Genomic DNA, 18,698 nt, shown 5'->3' with positions numbered 1-18,698 from the left:
CCCATCCGCTTAACCGATTTGCATGAAATTTAGAATAAAGGTAACTTGTGTCCCTGGATTAAAATAGGCAACTTTTATCTCGGAAAATCAAATAGTTCGCATGGGATCTTTAAAAATAGAAATCCACGCGGACGAAGTCACGGGCATCCTCTAGTTGTTTTCTATTCACACATACACACACACACATTTCAATAAACCTTATTTTTAACTCCCGGCCTAAAAAGAGGGATGTTATAAGTTTGACGTGTGTATCTGTGTATCCACCTGTAGCTCCTAAAGTAATGAACCGATTTTAATTTAGTTTGTTTTTGTTTGAAAGGTGACTTGATCGAGAGTGTTCTTGGCTATAATAAAAGAACATCGGTTCATCCGTTTGAAAGTTATCAGCTCTTTTCTAGTTACTGTAACCTTCACGTGTCGGGGGGTGTTATAAATTTTTAGTTTACACTTGTTTTACGATTGGGTCATAATGTTTTATTGGCCGGAAATTCACTGATTAGCAGTAATTAAAAAGTAGTCCGACATATCACCTGATTCGGATACAACTATCTAATTCGATAGATAACAAAAAAAGTAAGATATTTTTAATGCAATCACGATGATACATCAGTAATTATATTATCAGTGTTATAAATAACGTTTAAATGATATATTATATCCGTTAACAGGAGATACTCATTTTTGTATGTTTCTAACCACACCTATTTTAAGTAGGACGGCAAAAATAAAATAAAAATTATGCACATATTTTGTTTTCGCTCTTTATTATCTTACCATCAATAAGTATCGACTGGAATTTGTAAGATAATAATGTAATGATGATAGTTGATTACGTAATTATAATTTAAACCCGAGGTAGAATCGAGACAAACAGACAGAACAGAATTATTTTAGCGTCTGCGATCATTGCAAAAACAAGAATAAACAAAACAAAATATTTTTGAGAGGAAAACGATAAGTCACATCTACGAAATCTCATAATCTTTGGCAAATCGATGTTCACGTTTAATATAACATTTGTATCAACAGCTCAGTTAAGAGGCAGTTAGCTGTTTATAGTTTAATTAACATGTTTGAAATTAGTTTCCAATTAATATTCTACGCTTTTAGAAACCGATTTTCAATTAACAATCAAATAAATGACGAAATAGGTATTAATTATTAACTTACCCCAATTTGTATAAACAACACTAATACAGGGTTGGCAATGGGCAAGGTTTTATTTCACAATTTTTAGTGGCCCATAAAAATGCCCAGTTAAAACCCTACTGTTTACTAAGCTATTACACTGATCGCGAGCAATTTGCTCTTATCCATTGAGAAGTACTGTTCTCCATCTCCGATGATATTCATCAGATCTTCATTAAATTTATATGGGACCACCAGCAAAGTATACCCATTCAAACAAAAACAAAAAAAAATCCAAATCGGTCCGGGCGTCTTTGAGTAATCGGGGAACATACATAAAAAATAAAAATAAAAAGATGCCGACGATTTAAGAACCTCCTCCTTTTTTGAAGTCGGTTAAAAAACCGATAGACGTTGGGGTTCCAAGAGAAGTTTATGCGTAGCGCACTCCATACGATCCGACCGACCTCCCTAGTGCAGTGGTAAGTGCTGTGGTCTTATTAGTGGGAGGTCCCGGGTTCGATTCCCGGCAGGGCTTTGGAATTTCATCTATATACATATAATAAAATTGTAGAAAAGTGGTGTCTGTACAATGGAAATATACAAAAAAAAAGTAGCAGGGGTTGTTATTATATCGATGCCGAACCCGAAATTGTAATTAATTTTTTTTTTGTCTGTTTGTCTGTGTGTTTGTGCACGCTAATATCAGAAACGGCTTATTCGATTTAGATACGGTTTTCACTAATATATTGTAGTAAGCTTCACTTAACATTTAGTTTTTATTTCATGTCAATCGGTTCATAAATAAAAAAGTTATGTCAATTTAAAGAATCACGGCGAACATTTTTAACGTACAGAGTACGTACTACACGCCTCGCGCCTGAGCGTCCGTGGCTATATAAAGCGCGCTGAGAGCTATTCCACGCGAACGAAGTCGCGGGCACAGCTAGTAATTTCTAAATTTCTGGTGGCTAGTAACCACTCTACCGACAAAGCCGTGCTCCCAAGCGACTTAGCATTTCGGTACGATGGCATGTAGAAACCAAAGGGGTATGGGTTTAATAAAACTGTCATATCCCTCTTACCACCAGGTGATATTGCAGTCAAGGGCTAACTTATATCTGAATAAAAAATTAAAAAAACTCACCCATAATTTTCTTCGGCGGCATTTTCCTCTGTTCCCTCTCGTCTTCTTCCCTCCGCATCATCTTCCCCTCGCCTTGCCACTTCCGTTTCCTCCCCTCCCGTTCCTCCAAATACATCCCAATATCTTCACTCCCAACCAAAGTCAGCCTCACAGACGTTTCCCAAGCGAAATCCTCTCTGTTCTTTAATGAGGGATCATGCATAATATTGTCTTTCCCTTCAAAAAATTCCATTACAAAGGAGCCATGGCTCAAAAACACAACACTTTAAAAGTCACTTGAATGATGAATGAATTAATGAATGAATCAAAAAGTCTATATCAAGTTAGAACAGAACGAAGAATGAGTTGTATAACTTCTTTATGCCCGTTGTCTCCCTTTGTCTATGGCTTTGAAGTAGTTCGTTCTCGATTTTTAATAGCATATTGGTGTTAGAACGACAGATGTGGTATTGTATGTGGGGGAATAACCCAGGGTATTTCTTGGTGAAGCGGTTGCCTATCAGATACGTTGGCTGGCTGAGGTGGTACTCCATGTGGTCTATTGAGGGTTCGGAGCTGAACTGTGGAGGTGCGTCGTAGTGGTGCCCTGGTTTTGTGGCAGAGGCTGGTACTACGGATCCTGCAAGAAAAGAAAGTTGCTTTTAGGCTCGTTGTATCGCTTTCGCAACCCGCTGAAATGGCAATGGCCAGGGCGCATAGTTCGAAAAAAAGTTTAAAACTAAAACCTGACTACGATCGTCTTAGTAAACGCTGAAATATTTGTCTGTCTGTCTATCCGTCTGTCTTCAGCGACATCAGCACGGAGGATGAACTCGCGAGTACTATAGAGGAAGTGGGAAACAGGAGACACCACGATCGGACGGGAATCCACTGTGTTTGTGCCGTCTGCCCCAGAAAGGGGAGAGTGACCGATAGGGACAAGGAGATGAAAGAGAAAATAATTTGTAGGGAGTCAAGAAGGCGCCCCGGGAAAGAAGTACCGAACGGGCGCCCTCCCGCGTTTCGGCCCATATAACCGCGAGGTTGGTGGGGCCATGGTGGATGGCGGGTTGTCCGTCTGTCTGTGTGTCTATCTGTCTGCTACCTTTTCACAGTGTAACCGATTCTGACGAAATTGGGTACAGGGTTAGCCTATATCCTGGGGACGGACATAGGCTACTTTTTGTCCCGGAAAATGAAACAGTTCCCACGGGATCCACGCGGACGAAGTCGCGGGCATCCTCTAGTCGCATATAACTCAGAAAGGTTAAAAGTGCGTGCCCGGAATCGAACCCCCGACCTCCCGAATAGAAGGCCGAATCTTAACCACTAGGCTATCACCGCTCTGTTACATACGAAATCTTAAATTCATGCCTTTTGTCACATCTACGATTATCCGAGTAGTCTATAATTAATCTTTGACACATGATTATTTATCAAAGGCAAGTAGGTCACAGTTTATGGTTGATATACATTTTATTCCTAATAGCTGACTCAACGAAAATGTATATAAACATAATCACACCACATCACACTAATATTATAAAGGCGAAATTTTGTATGTGTGTGTTTATGTTTGTTACCTACTCTTTCGTGAAAAATTACTGGACGGATTTGGCTGTTTGCAATGGAGATAGATAATATTCTGGATTAACACATAGACTTTTTATCCCGGAAAATCAAAGAGTGCCCACGTTTGAAAACCCTACATCCACGCGGACGAAGTCGCGAGCATCATCTAGTAAACAATATAATCGACAACAATTTACCAAACTCCTTTTCTATCCACAAAACACAATAATACACTATGTTTTATTTTAATAAATAAACCACCTCACCTCTTGCAAAATAGTCTTAGTCCAAAACGAAAATGAAATGACTTCACAAAGTCCAATAATCGAAAAAATCCAGAAAACGTTAAGCCATTTTGGCGAAAATCTAGGTACTTCAGAATTGCTATGATCCACCCGCCGATATCACATAAATGCATCTTTAATCAACCATTTTAGCGAATAAACCAAATCAAAGTCAAAATCATTTATTCAAAGTAGGTACAATTGTACTCCTTTTGATAGTCGAAATTGTTAAATTTGTACGATATAGTGATGATAATTAATTACGTAACTTAAAACTAAAGCTACGAGGGTTCCAAACCCGCCCAAGTCTGAGAAGAGCCCGGCTCAAGACTTACCTATTCCGAAATCAGAAAAAAAATTGACAGCAATTTACCAAACTCCTTTTCAATCCACAAAACACAATAATACACTATGTTTTATTGTAATAAATAAACCACCTCACCTCTTGCAAAAGTCTTAGTCCAAAATAAAAATCAAATCACTTCACAAAGTTCAATAATCGAAAAAATCCATAAAACGTTAAGCCATTTTGGCGAAAATCCACTTCAGAATTGCCATGATCCACCCGTCGATATCACATAAATACATCTTTAATCAACCATTTTTCTCAAGACTTAATTATTTCAAAATAAGAAAAAAGAATACGTATTACAATTTAGGTACCTACCTACCAAATTCCTTTTCAATCCACAACGCACAAATAGTCTTTAGTCCAAAACAAAAATCAAATCACTTCACAAAGTCCAATAATCGAAAAAGTTCCAAAAAACGTTAAGCCATTTTGGCGAAAATCCACTTCAGAATTGCCATGATCCACCCGTCGATATCACATAAATACATCTTTAATCAACCATTTTGGCGAATCGGATAGAATTTAGCTAGAATGGAGGTTCCGTACATTAAGTTCGCGATTGCAGTGTGCTGTATAGCAGCCTTCTATTGCTAAATTGGTGAGCAAGACGGTCAACTGAATAAATAGGGAATATTGTTGTTAATTCCCTGACCAATGGCGGGCCTGGACGAGTGGAATTGGACTGACAGGGTCACGCAATTGCTGGGTCAAGAAGCTGTTGTTATACTTACGGTACAAGGTTCTGTATCATTATTTTTTGTGGGAACATCTTTGAGAGTTGTTAGAATGCTGCACAATCTCTACAATGTATAACAAGATAAAGTTGACAAGTGTAAATTAAAAATTTATAACACCCTCGACAAGTGAAGGACAGTAACTAGACAAGTGTAATTTAAAAATTTATATCACCCCCGACAAGTAAAGGTTACAGTAACTAGAAAAGAGCTGATAACTTTCAAACGGCTGAACCGATTTTCTTAGATTATAGCTAAGAACACTCTCGATCAAGCCACCTTTCAAACAAAAATAACTAAATTAAAATCGGTTCATTAGTTTAGGAGCTACGATGCCACATACACAAATACACACGTCAAATTTATAACACCCCTCTTTTTGGGTCGGGGGTTAAAAAAGAGCTGATAACTTTCAAACGGCTGAACCAATTTTCTTGGATTATAGCTAAGAACACTCTCGATTAAGCCACCTTTCAAACAAAAATAACTAAATTAAAATCAGTTCATTAGTTTAGGAGCTACGATGCCACAGACAGATACACAGATACACACGTCAAACTTATAATAAAATCTCTCTTTTTGGATCGGGGTTTAAAAACTAAAACCCGACTGCGATCGTCTTAATAAACGCTGAAATATTATAGCAAAACTGTTTTTTTTGTCGCTTGGTATATTTTAATATTGTAGTATATTTACATTTTAAGGACTCTACATCCCACTCGATAACAAAAAAAATTTTTGGAGACCACCCACTTTTTTGATGTCACATCCGTTAGGCCAATTTTTTTCGTATAAAATCGACGAATCAATTGACACCTCATTCATCAAAATCGGCCTAGAAGTTAAGGCGCTACGGTGGAAGACATAGAATCTGGATATAAACATACACACATAGATTGCTAAAATCATAATCCTTCCTTTTGGCTTTGCCGCAATCGGGTAAAAAACCAAATACACACGGACGAAGTTACAAGCGTCATCTACTAATGAATATTTTATTATCATCACACTAATATTAAAAGGGAGAAAGTTTGTATGTGTGTGTGTAAGTTTGTTACTCCTTCACGCAAAAACTACGGGACGGATTGGGCTGAAATTTAGAATGGAGATAGACGATACCCTGGATTAGCACATAGGCTACTTTTTATTTCGGAAAATCAAAGAGTTCCCACGGGAATTTTTAAAAACCTACATCCACGCGAACGAAGTCGCGGGCATAAGCTAGTAACATATAAGACCGACATCCTCGACCAGAGAATGTGATCTACCAAAAAATTGTGAAAATTTCAATTCTCTACTACGGTTTGTAGCGGTGAAGGAAAATCCTAACATCTTTGCTTCATATGCTGAAGAGCCCTTGACATACAGCGCGACATAAAATTTTAGCAGCGCCATCTGTCATCACATGTTGAAAACTTTTACATACTACGGCCATATCACAACTCGACCATTGAATCAAAATATTACAAGTGTAAATAACATTTATAACACCCCCGACAAGTGAAGGTTACAGTAACTAGAAAAGTAGGAAAAGTAGTTGATAACTTTCAAACGGCTGAACCGATTTTCATGGAGACCTAAGAACACTCTCGATCAAAGCCACTTTTTAAACAAAAATAACTAAATTAAAATCGGTTCATAGGTTAGACGATGCCACAGACAGATACACAGATACACATGTCAAACTTATAACACCCCTCTTTTTGGGTCAGCGGTTAAAAATCTACAATAATTAATTAATTTTCATACAAAATTGCTAATAATGTAGGTAAAAGAATTTCTAAAATGAATTGAGTAGTTTTTGAGTTTATCCTATTTTTCTCTCATAATAGTAGTTTATTTTCGATGAAAGCCCTCAGTCAGATTGATAAGCCTTCCTCTTGAATCACTCTATCTATTGGTGAAAACTGCATTAAAATCCGTTGCGCATTTTAAAAGATCTAAGCGTACATACAGACAGCGGGAAATGACTTTATTTTATACTACGTAAAGACTAGTTGATGCCCGTGACTTCGACTGCGTGGATTTAGGTTTTCAAAATTCCGTGGGAACTCTGATTTTTCGGGATAACAAGTGTAAATTAAAAAATAACACCTCCGACAAGTGAAGGTTACAGTAACTGGAAAAGAGCTGATAACTTTCAAACGGCTGAACTGATTTTCTTGGATTATAGCTAAGAACACTCTCGATCAAAGCCACCTTTCGAACAAAAAAAAAAACTGAATTAAAATCGGTTCATTTGTTTAGGAGCTACGATGCCACAAACAGATACACAGATACACACGTCAAACTTATAACACCCATCTTTTTAAGTCGGGGGTTAAAAAGTAGCCTAATTAATCCAGGGTATAATAAAAAAAAACTTCTGTTAAAGACATTTAAATACCAGGAATATTCCATTCCCAGGTCACAGATCAATTAGCTTTTTGGATTTCGAGTTCACATTTTTTGCTCGCTCCTTAATGGCATTTCGTTAGAGATGGGCAATACTGCTACTTTTAAATAATTATCATTTGGTGAAGTCATTATTTTCTTCACAGTGATTCCACAGGCAATTTGTTCAGGAACAGTGATTTTTAATTTTCACACTTACAATAAGTTTGATACAAAGGATAGCAGATACTAAGTAAAGAAGTTCGATGTGCAATACTATCTACCGGGTACTCTATAATCAAGATCAATGGCGCTGATATTTCACAGATGGTTTTTCACGGAAAGTGAATTATCGCACTTATGATTGTAAAACGAAAATTCGCTCTCCGTGAACTAAAAAACGATAGATTAATACATACATTTTAACTAGATGTTTTCCCTTTCTAACACAGCAGCGATGCGAGTGTACTCGTTCACGCGCTCTTAAGCATCTTAGTAGCAAGTTAGCTCTTGACTGCAATCTCACCTGGTGGTAAGTGATGAACTGATGATGCAAAGATGAAAGCGAGCTAACCTGGAAGGGGATGGCAGTTTTTACTAAACCCATACCCCTTTGGTTTCTACACAGCATCGTACCGGAATGCTAAATCGCTTGGCGGCACAGCTTTACCGGTGCGATGATAACTAGCCGCGGCCGTAGCCTCCCTCCAAAAAAGACCAGAGATTTAGAAATTATAAAATTCTACTGGATGCCGCTTCAAGTCCGCTGCAAACTTGACCGGTAAACTTGATCATGTATGGCTAGAGTATGAAAAGGCTTTTCACATGATTTTTCATATCATTTTTCACATGCTACCTGTGAAACTGTTCAACTCTACATTGTATGATAAAGCTGTCCCCCGCGCCAATAAAATTCGCTTCACAGAATCGTCGCAAACGAAAAGTTTAATTGTGACAATAAATATCAATTAAAAATACTCCACGCGTCTTATTAGAGTCGATTGTCTTTAATTGTTATAGTGTGCATCTTTGAATTGGTACTCCATTGTGGTACATTGTATTGAGAATTGATAGGGTTTGAATTAAATAGCTGTGATAGCCTATCCACGGAAAGAATTTAGTACCTATAGCGCTCTCTGTTACGTAATCCCATACAAATGATAGAGACAAAAATCTCAGTGGGCGTTAACCATTTTGAGTCACCAACCAATCACAAACGAAACTATGTTTCAAATTGAATTTCGAATGTTTTTTGGTTTTGGTTACTGAGTCAAAATTGTTAACGACTAAGTTTTTAGTCTCAATCATTGATGGAATTACGTAACAGAGAGAGCGTTATCGGTACTAAATTCTTTCCGTGGATAGTGTATAGTTAAGACTAGAAGCTGTGATAGCCTAGTGGTTAGAACGTCCGGCTCCTAATCGGAAGTCGGGGGTTCGATCCCGGGCACGCACCACTAACTTTTCAGTTATGTGCGTTCTAAGCAATGACTTTTCATTGGTTCTAAGCAATTAAATATCACTTGCTTTAACGGTGAAGGAAAACATCGTGAGTAAACCTGCATGCCTGAGAGTTCTCCATGTTGTCAAAGGTGTGTGAAGTCTGCCAATCCGCATTGGGCCAGCGTGCCAGACTATGGCCTAACCCTTCTTACTCTGAGAAGAGACCCGTGCTCAGTAGTGACCCAGCAATGGGATGATCATGATGATGATGAAGAGACAAAGTGGTAAAAATAACTCTAACCATTAATGGTGTAACACCACCAAACGAATTTTCCGATAGTCAGTCAACAACCATCAAGTTTTCAATAATCTTCATTTGCAACTTCAAAATGGCGGCGCAGTTTCTTTCCATCAATGCTGGGGGCGGAGACGACAAAATATTTTCGTCTCTGTCTGCTGCACCAGTTCTCGCTAGCGCTGTCTCACTCTGGATAGATGTGGTGATGGCACATGAATTGGGACCCTTTCTGGAAAAGAAATGGATTCGTTTAAAAAAAAAACAGTAACCTTCTAGTAACCTGTGCAGTAACTTTCTAGCAACCAGTGTAGTAACCTTCTAGTAACTCCCCTCCGTAATTTTTTTCATTATTTAACTTTATATTAAATCTATACTAATAAATAAAATTGGAGTGTCTGTCTGTAATTTCGAAATAACTACCTCATATTAAGCTCATATGGTTATTTGAACGATACCAACACTGAATCACACGTTTTTAAAATTTTTGTCTGTCTGTCTGTGTCTGTTTGAAAAGGCTAATCTTTGGAACGGCTGAACCGATTTTGACGGGGTTTTCACAGACAAGTAGAGAATTGACCAGGGCGTAACATAGGCTACTTTTTTAACCGACTTTCAAAAAGGGAGTTGTGTTTTTCTACCTATGTACACCGAAATCTCCGAGATTTCTGAACCGATTTGCGTATTTCTTAAGTTCAAATGAAAGAATGGGCCAAGTGCGAGTCAAACTCGCACACGAAGAGTTCCGTACTATCTTACAAGAAACAACGTTTATTTTTTTTAAATTTTCATGGCAGGCATTTTGAAATTTTTATTATTTGTTGTTATAGCGGCAATAGTAACATACATTCTGTGAAAATTTCGACGCTCTACCTATTCTGGTTCACGAGATACAACCAGCTGACAGACAGACGGACGGTCTTAGTAATAGAATCCCGTTGACAATCTTCGGGTACCTACGGAACCCTAAACGAAGCAGCATTCTACTCTGATCCACCCCTTGTGTACATTACGGGGTCAAAAATGACCTCAATTTAGGAACCTAATTTAAAAATGACAATTTCCCATGAGAGGTCTCAAGTTTCACGTAAGTCGTGGAATCTCATATGAAAATCTAATGGCACGTGAAGGAAGATGCTCATTTCACAATTACCAGCAAAACAAACCAATTTATGCCTTTGCCATGCAAAAGACAACCTTAAGACCTTGTAAGAAAGGGTATAAAGTTTTCAAGTTATTAGAAATAGTATATGTACTGTCAAGCAAAAATGGACTCTGTGTCATTGAATTAAGAGTTTATAATAGTATCAAGTATGATCTGCATCATTGTCAAGCAAAATTGGACTTTATTTAAAAATATGATAACGTTCAAAATTGTATGTAGAGATCATGTAGAGTTGTCAAGTTGCAGTAGTTTTAAAGTGGGATTTATTAGTATAGGTTCGAACTGGTGTTTGCGAGACCAGTGCGGTTTTGGTTTCCAGAATGATTGTAGTTGTAAGAAAAAATAAACGATTTTCCTACCAATTTTTTTTATTTTTCTACCAATTTATGGTACCTACCTATCCTTTTTTTCCGTGCCTATTTTTAGGCTTATTCTGTATATCCACCCTTAAAATAACCACTCTATGGTGTATACTCAAAAAAGTGTGTTGTCTATGCACCCTAAACTAAAAAATTATGTGCAAATTCAATGTCTGGGATGAATAGACGGATATAATATTCCGAATATACACCCATAGGGTGTTTTAGGGTGGATGAACGGAATAAGCCCAATTTTACTACCTTTTTAGCACAAAAAGTGCTAAATAATTTTGCTGTGTTTATTTCTAGGCGTAATTGTAACATACGAATAATGTAATCTACGTACAATTTTTGGAAATTTATTTCTCCTATTATTTTTTTTGGGTTTTGTTTTTCCATATTTAAGTAGTTTCCAACTAATTAAGTTGCAAGTAATTACTTCAAAATAAAATATATTTTTTTTGAGTCCTCTTTAGTTTTGACACCAGTTTTTGGTATAAAACAAATAAATATTTTTTCAAAGCATATTGCTTTAAAAAAATAAGCAGTTGAAATAAATGAAATTTAAAACAAGTATAAATTAAAAATTTATAAGACCCCCGACAAGTGAAGGTTACAGTAACTAGAAAAGAGCTGATAACTTTCAAACTTTTCTTGGATTATAGCTAAGAACACTTTCGATCAAGCCACCTTTCAAACAAAAAAAATCTAAATTAAAATCGGTTCATTAGTTTAGGAGCTACGATGCCACAGACAGATACACAGATACACACGTCAAACTTATAACAACCCTCTTTTGGGTCGGGGGTTAAAAATACTCACCAAAAAGTGTCGTAACCGCGAAAATACGAGTCGACAACCATTTTGAAAGGATTCCTTTTTCAAATTTAACTTTTTAATGCTTTTAAAATCAAACTTTTTAAAAATGATAAACAATCATTTTTGAAATCTTTTCTTTCGAACTTTTTAAAAATTTTGCTCCATCAGCCAACATACATTTGAAAACGTTCTTTCTTCAAAGTTTAACTAAGTAATTTTTTTTTATTTGAGACGTCTTTTTTTTCGGATAACTTTTTAATTTCAATTATGAGACAAAGGCAACTATGCTCGGTCAAATCTGAACGGTATCTGGGATGCTGGATACAAGCACAATGAGGGGGAGGAGTCAATTGCTGAATTGCATACAATGACCGTTGAAGTAGTTGTTACGGGTTTTGGGCCAATTTCATTTATTGGTCTATGCGCCTACTCTTAAAGTACCATGATAGCCTTTTCGGTGTTAAATATGTGTGTGTTTCGTCTGGTAGGAGGCATCGGCCGTGGCTAGTTACCACTCTACCGGCAAAGCCGTGCCACCAAGCGATTTAGCGTTCCAGTACGATACCGTGTTGAAACCAAAGGGGTAGGTATGGATTTAATAACTACTGTACCACTTCCAAGTTAGCCCGCTTCCATCTTAGACTACATTATTACTTACCACCAGGTGAGATTGCAGTCAAGGGTTAACTTGTATCTAAATAAAAAAACGCTCCCTGACAGTTGTTTAATGTTTGCCGAATGTTCGCCAATGTGGCCACACCATAAGTGAAACGTGGCCTAGTGGCCAAAAGCGCCCCGGGCGCGATAGCCCGGTAGACGAAGAGGATTAAATCCTGCCGGTTCCGCAATTTTTGCTGGTTATTTTTTTTTAAACTGGCCAAGTGCGAGTTAGACTCGCGCACCGAGGGTTTCGTACTCGGGTATTATTTCCGATATTTTGCACGATAAATCAAAAACTATTATGCATAAAAATAAATAAAAATCTGTTTTAGAATGTACATGTAAAACCCATTCACATGATACCCCACTTGGCATAGTTATCTTACTTTGAAAATTTAAACACTATTTAATATTTTTATTTGTGATGTAACCACAATTTCACGGTTTTCAGATTTTTCCTTTACTTGTGCTATAAGACCTACCTACCTGCCAAATTTCATGTTTCTCGGTCAACAGGAAGCCTACCCTATGGGTTTTCTTGACAGACACGACAGATGGACAGACGGACAGACACACAACAAAGTGATCCTATTAGCCTAAAAAGGTTCCGTTTTTCATTTTGAGGTACGGAACCCTAAAAATATAAATACTTACTGAGTATTGGTAAGTGCTACGTAGGTAATGCATGCATTGATATTGAACTTGCAAGTGCATAACTACACAATACAAGGCTCACGTAGGTGTATTCAAGGTTAAATCATTCATGCTATTTAGATATTGAATGGTTAATTAAATCATTGAAGCCAGTAGGTAGGTACGCCCTCACAATAAGGGTGACTGTCCACTAAAGCACAAGACTAGCTATGCTCGCGACTTTATCCGCATGGACTACACAAATTTCAAACCCCTGTTTAAATTAGGGGTTGACTTCAAAAATCCTTTCTTAGCGAATGCTAAATTTCAGCTCGTCCCGTTCAGTAGTTTGAGCTATGCGTTGATAGATCACTCAGTCAGCTTATCCTTTTCCATACTAATATTATGAATGCGAAAGTGATGTCTGCCTGTCTGTCTGCTACCTTTTCACGGCCTAACAGTTTAACCGATTCTGACGAAATTTGGTACAGGGTTAGCTTATATCCCAGGGACGGATATAGGCTACTTTTTATCCCGGAAAATTAAAAAGTTGCCACGGGATTCCTAAAAACCCGTCCGTTTAATCGATCTGTATGAAATTTGGTACCGACGCGCGACGCGAGGTAGCTTGCGTTCCTGTAATTGACAGGCATTTTATCCCGGAAAATCAAACAGTTCCCACGGGATCTTTAAAAACCTAAATCCACGTGGACAAAGTCGATAGGCATCCTCTAGTATACCTTTATAGGTAAACGATAGGTCACTTCTTCTAGGATTCTAGGTCAACACGAGGTACCCTATAGGCTTTGATACGAAATACCCTATAGATTACCCCGAATCAACAGACATGACAGACAGGCAGATAGCAAAATGATTCTACAAGGGTTCCTTTCGAGTTTTGTACCCTAAAAAAATAAGGTGGCTGTAACGCGACATTTTATTTTTTAGGGGGCCATCTTTTACTCATCTTCAGTAAGTCTCTTTATTATTTTAAGACGTTTGACGCATACTGATGTTTTACTCAAAGGAAACTACACTAAAAAAAACACTATTAAGTATTTCTTATTTTTATTTATTGCATTTTGTGTATAATATAGTGAATAAAAAAATTAAGTCAGTACTTTAGACATCAGCTATAAAAACCCACTGAACACTTCAAAGTGATGATTGAGAGATGGGACTGTTTGCAGTTTTGCGACAGAGCATAAAGCCCCACACACACTATTTTTGAAGCAAAAGAACACGCGCTTCGCTCGTGCGTGGACTAAAGCCATCGCACACATCATACAAGGCTCCTTTAACATATAGATATCATAACCAGTGCATAAATATGGACCATCTTTTTCTCCATTTTCCTTTTTCAAAAGAGTTTGCGGGCCACTCTTTACTTCACATAAATCGGATTTGGGACCACCTTTTTCTCCTACTGAATCTGTTTTAGGGCCACCTTTTGCTCTATGTGAATTAGTTCTATTTAACCCAATTATAAATTGAGAGAATTTATATTTCAAATGATATATTAATTCCTTTTCAATACCAGGTAGTAAGTGGTCATCACATTCTGTAGTCCATACACCTCCATTTTGGGTTTTAGCCACATTATCAATGGCTACCATAGCAGAATGTTGCATAGGATGTTCCTCTCTATAGTCATAGGCTATCGTGACAATTCTAACACGTTTAGGATCAACAACGACTGTTACGTTAACATTCTCAAATACATTGTTAACGACAAAATTAACTCCTTTATGTACAGAATACCATTTGGCTATTTCAAAAACAACTTCCATATACTTTTTATGTACTTTCAATTCATGTAAACTAAAAAAATTATCACTCACAAGTTTTTCATGATAGTCGTTACGGTGAAAATGACAAGACCATATTTTTCTGAGTTCGTTATATTGTTTAGTGACTTTCGGAGGCACCATCGGTACATCTATTTCTTTGAAATACTCAAACATATCTTTTAATTCCGTTACATGAGTTTCTATATACTCTTGTATGGAAGATGTGTTTTGTACAAATGTTGTTGGACATAGTATTATGTCTCTCCGACATACTCTTTTCAGATGGGTCAGTTCTTTCAAAGGTATCTTTTCGTTAAGTATCAGAATTATTCGTGATATATTCTTCATGTCTCTTATATGTCCAGCAAACACTTTGATTAATGGCAATGGCTGAGACAAATCATCGCTTATGATTGGTTGTAGGTTTTTCTCAGAGCTGTTTATTTGTTCTATACACTTGTCAATAGTTTCCATGTAAATATTATTGATATTGTCAGTTAGTTTTGGCTTTTTTTCGGGAGGTTCTATTTCTGAAGACATTTCTTCAACAGTAAATGTCACGAAACACTGGGTAATTTTTTATCCGTTGACCTGGTGTCTGGTGCCTGATGAAAGCAGGCTAACTTGGAAGGGGTATGGCAGTTGGGTTGGAAACCATATCCTTATTAGTTACTACTTAACGTAGCCTCTGCAGCATTGGTAGTGCTTTGCCAGCAATACACTTTTGATTCACAGCTCTTGATCACGGATGATACCTAAATATTTTACTTTTGCACTTTCAACATTTCATGACAAAGCTTTTTCCTGTTAGTGTTTTCCGTGAGGCTATTTCTTGTTTTTCGTGATATGACACTTCCTCATGATCTTCATTTCTCACTGAAATAAAAGAACAATAGCACTTTTTCATAACACACTGTGAATTGCACTTTTTTGTTGATATAATAAGATGACACTTTGACAACATTTTTCACACAATACAAATAAATGTTTAACTTCATTTTTAGGGTTAAAAATAAACTCTTATAGGATCATTTTGTTGTCTGTGTGTCTGTTGTATCTATCAAGAAACCTATAGGGTGCTTTCCATTGACCTAGAATCATGAAATTTGGCAGGTAGGTAAGTCTTATACCTAGCACTGCTAAAAGGAAAAATCTGAAATAGTTTTTTTTGTATGATTGTACAGAACCTGTCTTAGGCGAGCCTGACTCGCACTTGACTAGATTTTTGGTTTAATTCTTTTTACAACAATTTCTTACTGTTAGTTTATTTAGACAGATGCTTAACATTTTATAAAGGTGCTAGATTTTAGATTACCAAGGCTCAAGACATTTTCATACGAGACAGTATTTTAGACCAGTCAAAAACAAGAAAACGTCCAACGGAAACTCAAGTCTCTACATACTTTGGAGTTTGGAATATTATAGAAAAGTAGCATTGCTCCTATCACAGCAATTTCTTGATCCTTAGTAAATATTATTTTGATACTTTAAAAGCTTAAAAAACTAGCTACAGTTTTTAGATATTTGAAGATACAAAGTAAGTTAAATAATTGTTTCACATAACAACTGAGACAAATTTGTGTATTTATTTACTTCATTTATGTGTATTAGCGCTATATAAGCGAAAAGAATTATGTAATATAAAGTAAATTATAAAAATGTAGGCATCACAATAAAAAATAATGTTGTAATTCACATAAATAATCTAGCGTGGACTCAAGTTTGAAACAGTAAATGATAAGAAGTGCTCAATTTAAACAGTGTGATAATATTACGTTGTTGATTCCATAATAATTACATATTATTATGCATCAATTTGTTCAGTCAAGATTAAAATTTTCCAATAAGAATAATCAAGTACTTACAGCCATAAGCCACATCGGGGTGTGCGAAAACGCATTGCCGATTCGTCTCAATGATAAATTGGACGTAAACAACCATAAAAAATGGATAAAATTCCATCAAACAAAAATATTACCTTTTAATTCCGAGTATATGATACTGCTTGCAAATTGTATCCTGGCGTAGTTCCTTTACAATACACACAGCTTAATGTAAAAATTAAGGCTTTAATAAAGCACCAAACGGAGTAATAATTTCCATAAATTGCGATTTAAAAATTATTTGCCACACATGTAAATCAGTAAAATCAAGGAACCATTAAAATAAGTGCGTTTTCGATTACAAAACGCGGTTTTATCTCTGACGTTTCTGACATGCTAAATGCGGCCTTATGATTGGCTGAACTTCCAAATCTATAACCATTCGACCAATTAGATGACAAAACAGTCAGTTAAAAATGCAATAGAAAACAGGCCAATCTGTTTACGTTTAAAACGTTCCATTCCATGCAATATATGCATCGTATATTTTTTTATTTTGGTGGTTAATTTTTTAAGCGGTAACTTTTTTATGTAGAAAAATTTAAACTCCCCAAAATCAAAAAGATGGAAGATTAAGATAAAAATATAATACTACTCAAATATTTTAATGCTGCATGTCACTTAAAACTTAGTGAGGCGTGATAAATGTAAAGAAATAACAAGTAGGTAAGTATTGCTAAAATATATTTTTATTTATTACTTATTACATTTCAGCGATTTATATTATTATTATGAAAATTCCACAAAATATTTTATAGCAACAATATTGTCATTTAGCAGTGTACTGAATAATTAAGTATTCTAATGTTTAAAATACATAGCTTGTTTATTCTGAAGATAAAGGTTTTCATAATGAAATTGGTCCTTCGAGCCAGATCAACTAGACCAATATAGTACAGGTTTGCCATGTTTAGTACTTCAAATTCCAAAGTCCAGAGTTTTATAAATTACTTATTTTCCAGAGTCTGGTACCAAGCTTGGCAAGTTTCAGATGCAATTTCACATATAGCAGATAAGGCTTGTCCTGTAGAATCGTATTCTGCAAAAAAAAATAACATATTTAAATAAAATATAGGTAATCTTAATGATAGTTGGCACAGATGTAGTTAGCAAAAACCTAGAGAAGGACATATCATTCATCATCATATGAATTTTGCTGCAGTTTTCTCCATCATTTAAGACATCCATATTTGACGCAGATGAAGTCTTGGGCTACTGCAATAAAAATTATAACAAACTAACCAATATTGCTCCTTTTTCCAAAAATGGATCCATTGAAGGGCAGTTTTTTGTAGTTCGCTTCACTCATTGCAATGATGCAGACGATGAATAGAAGAGTGAAGAAGATGGCAGCACGCATATTGAGTTCTAGAAGATAAAAAATAGATGTTATTTTGGGTAAATTGAGGAACTTCCTGAAGAAGTGGTGAGTGCTGTCATAAAATTGGTGCCACTGGATTCAGGCGGCGTAAGACCGTGGCGTGTGGAAGTCCCTACAAGAGATCTATGTCGACCGTTGATAATGATGTTGATGATGAATTTCCAAATTGTCTTTGGTCTTGCGTCTGGTGACGCTTTAGCTTTAAGTTTAGCTTTAGTTTTAAGTAATGTAATTAATTATCACCATATCGTACAAGTTTAACAATTTCGACCATCAAAAGGAGTACAATTGTACCTACTTTGAATAAATGATTTTGACTTTGACTTTTGACTTTGACTTTGTGAAAGAAACTGTGAACTTGAACATTAGCAATGAGAGATTTATCGAAATATTTGATAATCCAAGTGAAGTGCATGAGGGTCCTTATATACCACACTATTAGTTCGTAAGTCAACGTGTGGTAGTTACAATAAAGATTTTTTCACTTACTTTACTTCGAACGTGTATTTTTAACGGTTCTAAATCAAAAGATGGCAGTACACTGATGCATTTGCCTCAACTGGACCGCATTTTATACAAAAGTTGTCTCAACTTAACTCTATATTATAGACATGGCAAATTATATTGTGCACCGCAAAATAATTCGATACAAAAATTGGATTAGCCAACAAATTGCTGTCTGATAGAATACAAGTGATTGA

The 18,698-nt window shown here is 36.2% G+C and overlaps 2 protein-coding genes across 9 annotated transcripts in view; both read right to left on the bottom strand.

Annotated features, from left to right (window-relative positions):
* The window catches only part of LOC123879239 (transcription factor CP2-like protein 1), a 53,466-nt gene extending 50,959 nt beyond the window's left edge, over window positions 1–2,507 (bottom strand). For both annotated transcript variants that reach the window (XM_045926861.1, XM_045926862.1), the window contains exon 1: window positions 2,276–2,507. In XM_045926861.1, coding sequence (XP_045782817.1) covers window positions 2,276–2,507 — 232 coding nt within the window. The remainder of the gene's footprint in view (window positions 1–2,275) is intronic.
* LOC123879250 (probable inactive tRNA-specific adenosine deaminase-like protein 3) lies at window positions 2,361–17,021 on the bottom strand. 7 transcript variants are annotated; one of them, XM_045926883.1, is made up of 3 exons: window positions 16,712–16,943; window positions 9,314–9,539; window positions 2,361–2,894 (listed from the first exon to the last, which is right to left on the bottom strand). In XM_045926883.1, the coding sequence occupies exon 3, from the start codon at window positions 2,806–2,808 to the stop codon at window positions 2,599–2,601; it is 210 nt and encodes a 69-aa protein (XP_045782839.1). In that variant the 5' UTR covers window positions 2,809–2,894; window positions 9,314–9,539; window positions 16,712–16,943; the 3' UTR covers window positions 2,361–2,598. The 7 variants fall into 7 exon arrangements, with proteins under 7 accessions (XP_045782839.1, XP_045782840.1, XP_045782842.1 ...); XM_045926884.1 differs by lacking the exon at window positions 16,712–16,943 and adding an exon at window positions 11,654–11,672; XM_045926886.1 differs by lacking the exons at window positions 9,314–9,539; window positions 16,712–16,943 and adding an exon at window positions 4,778–5,072.
* Between the last annotated feature and the right edge of the window lie 1,677 nt (window positions 17,022–18,698).

This window comes from Maniola jurtina, chromosome 27, assembly GCF_905333055.1.
Source record: "Maniola jurtina chromosome 27, ilManJurt1.1, whole genome shotgun sequence".
NCBI lineage: Eukaryota > Metazoa > Arthropoda > Insecta > Lepidoptera > Nymphalidae > Maniola > Maniola jurtina.
The sequence above is the reverse complement of the archived record's forward strand: the minus strand, read 5'-3'. Positions and strand labels throughout refer to the sequence as shown.

Excerpts from the sequence above, each read along its gene's own strand:
- LOC123879250 (XM_045926882.1), bottom strand. The coding sequence starts at position 15,273 with ATGTCTTCAGAAATAGAACCTCCCGAAAAAAAGCCAAAACTAACTGAC.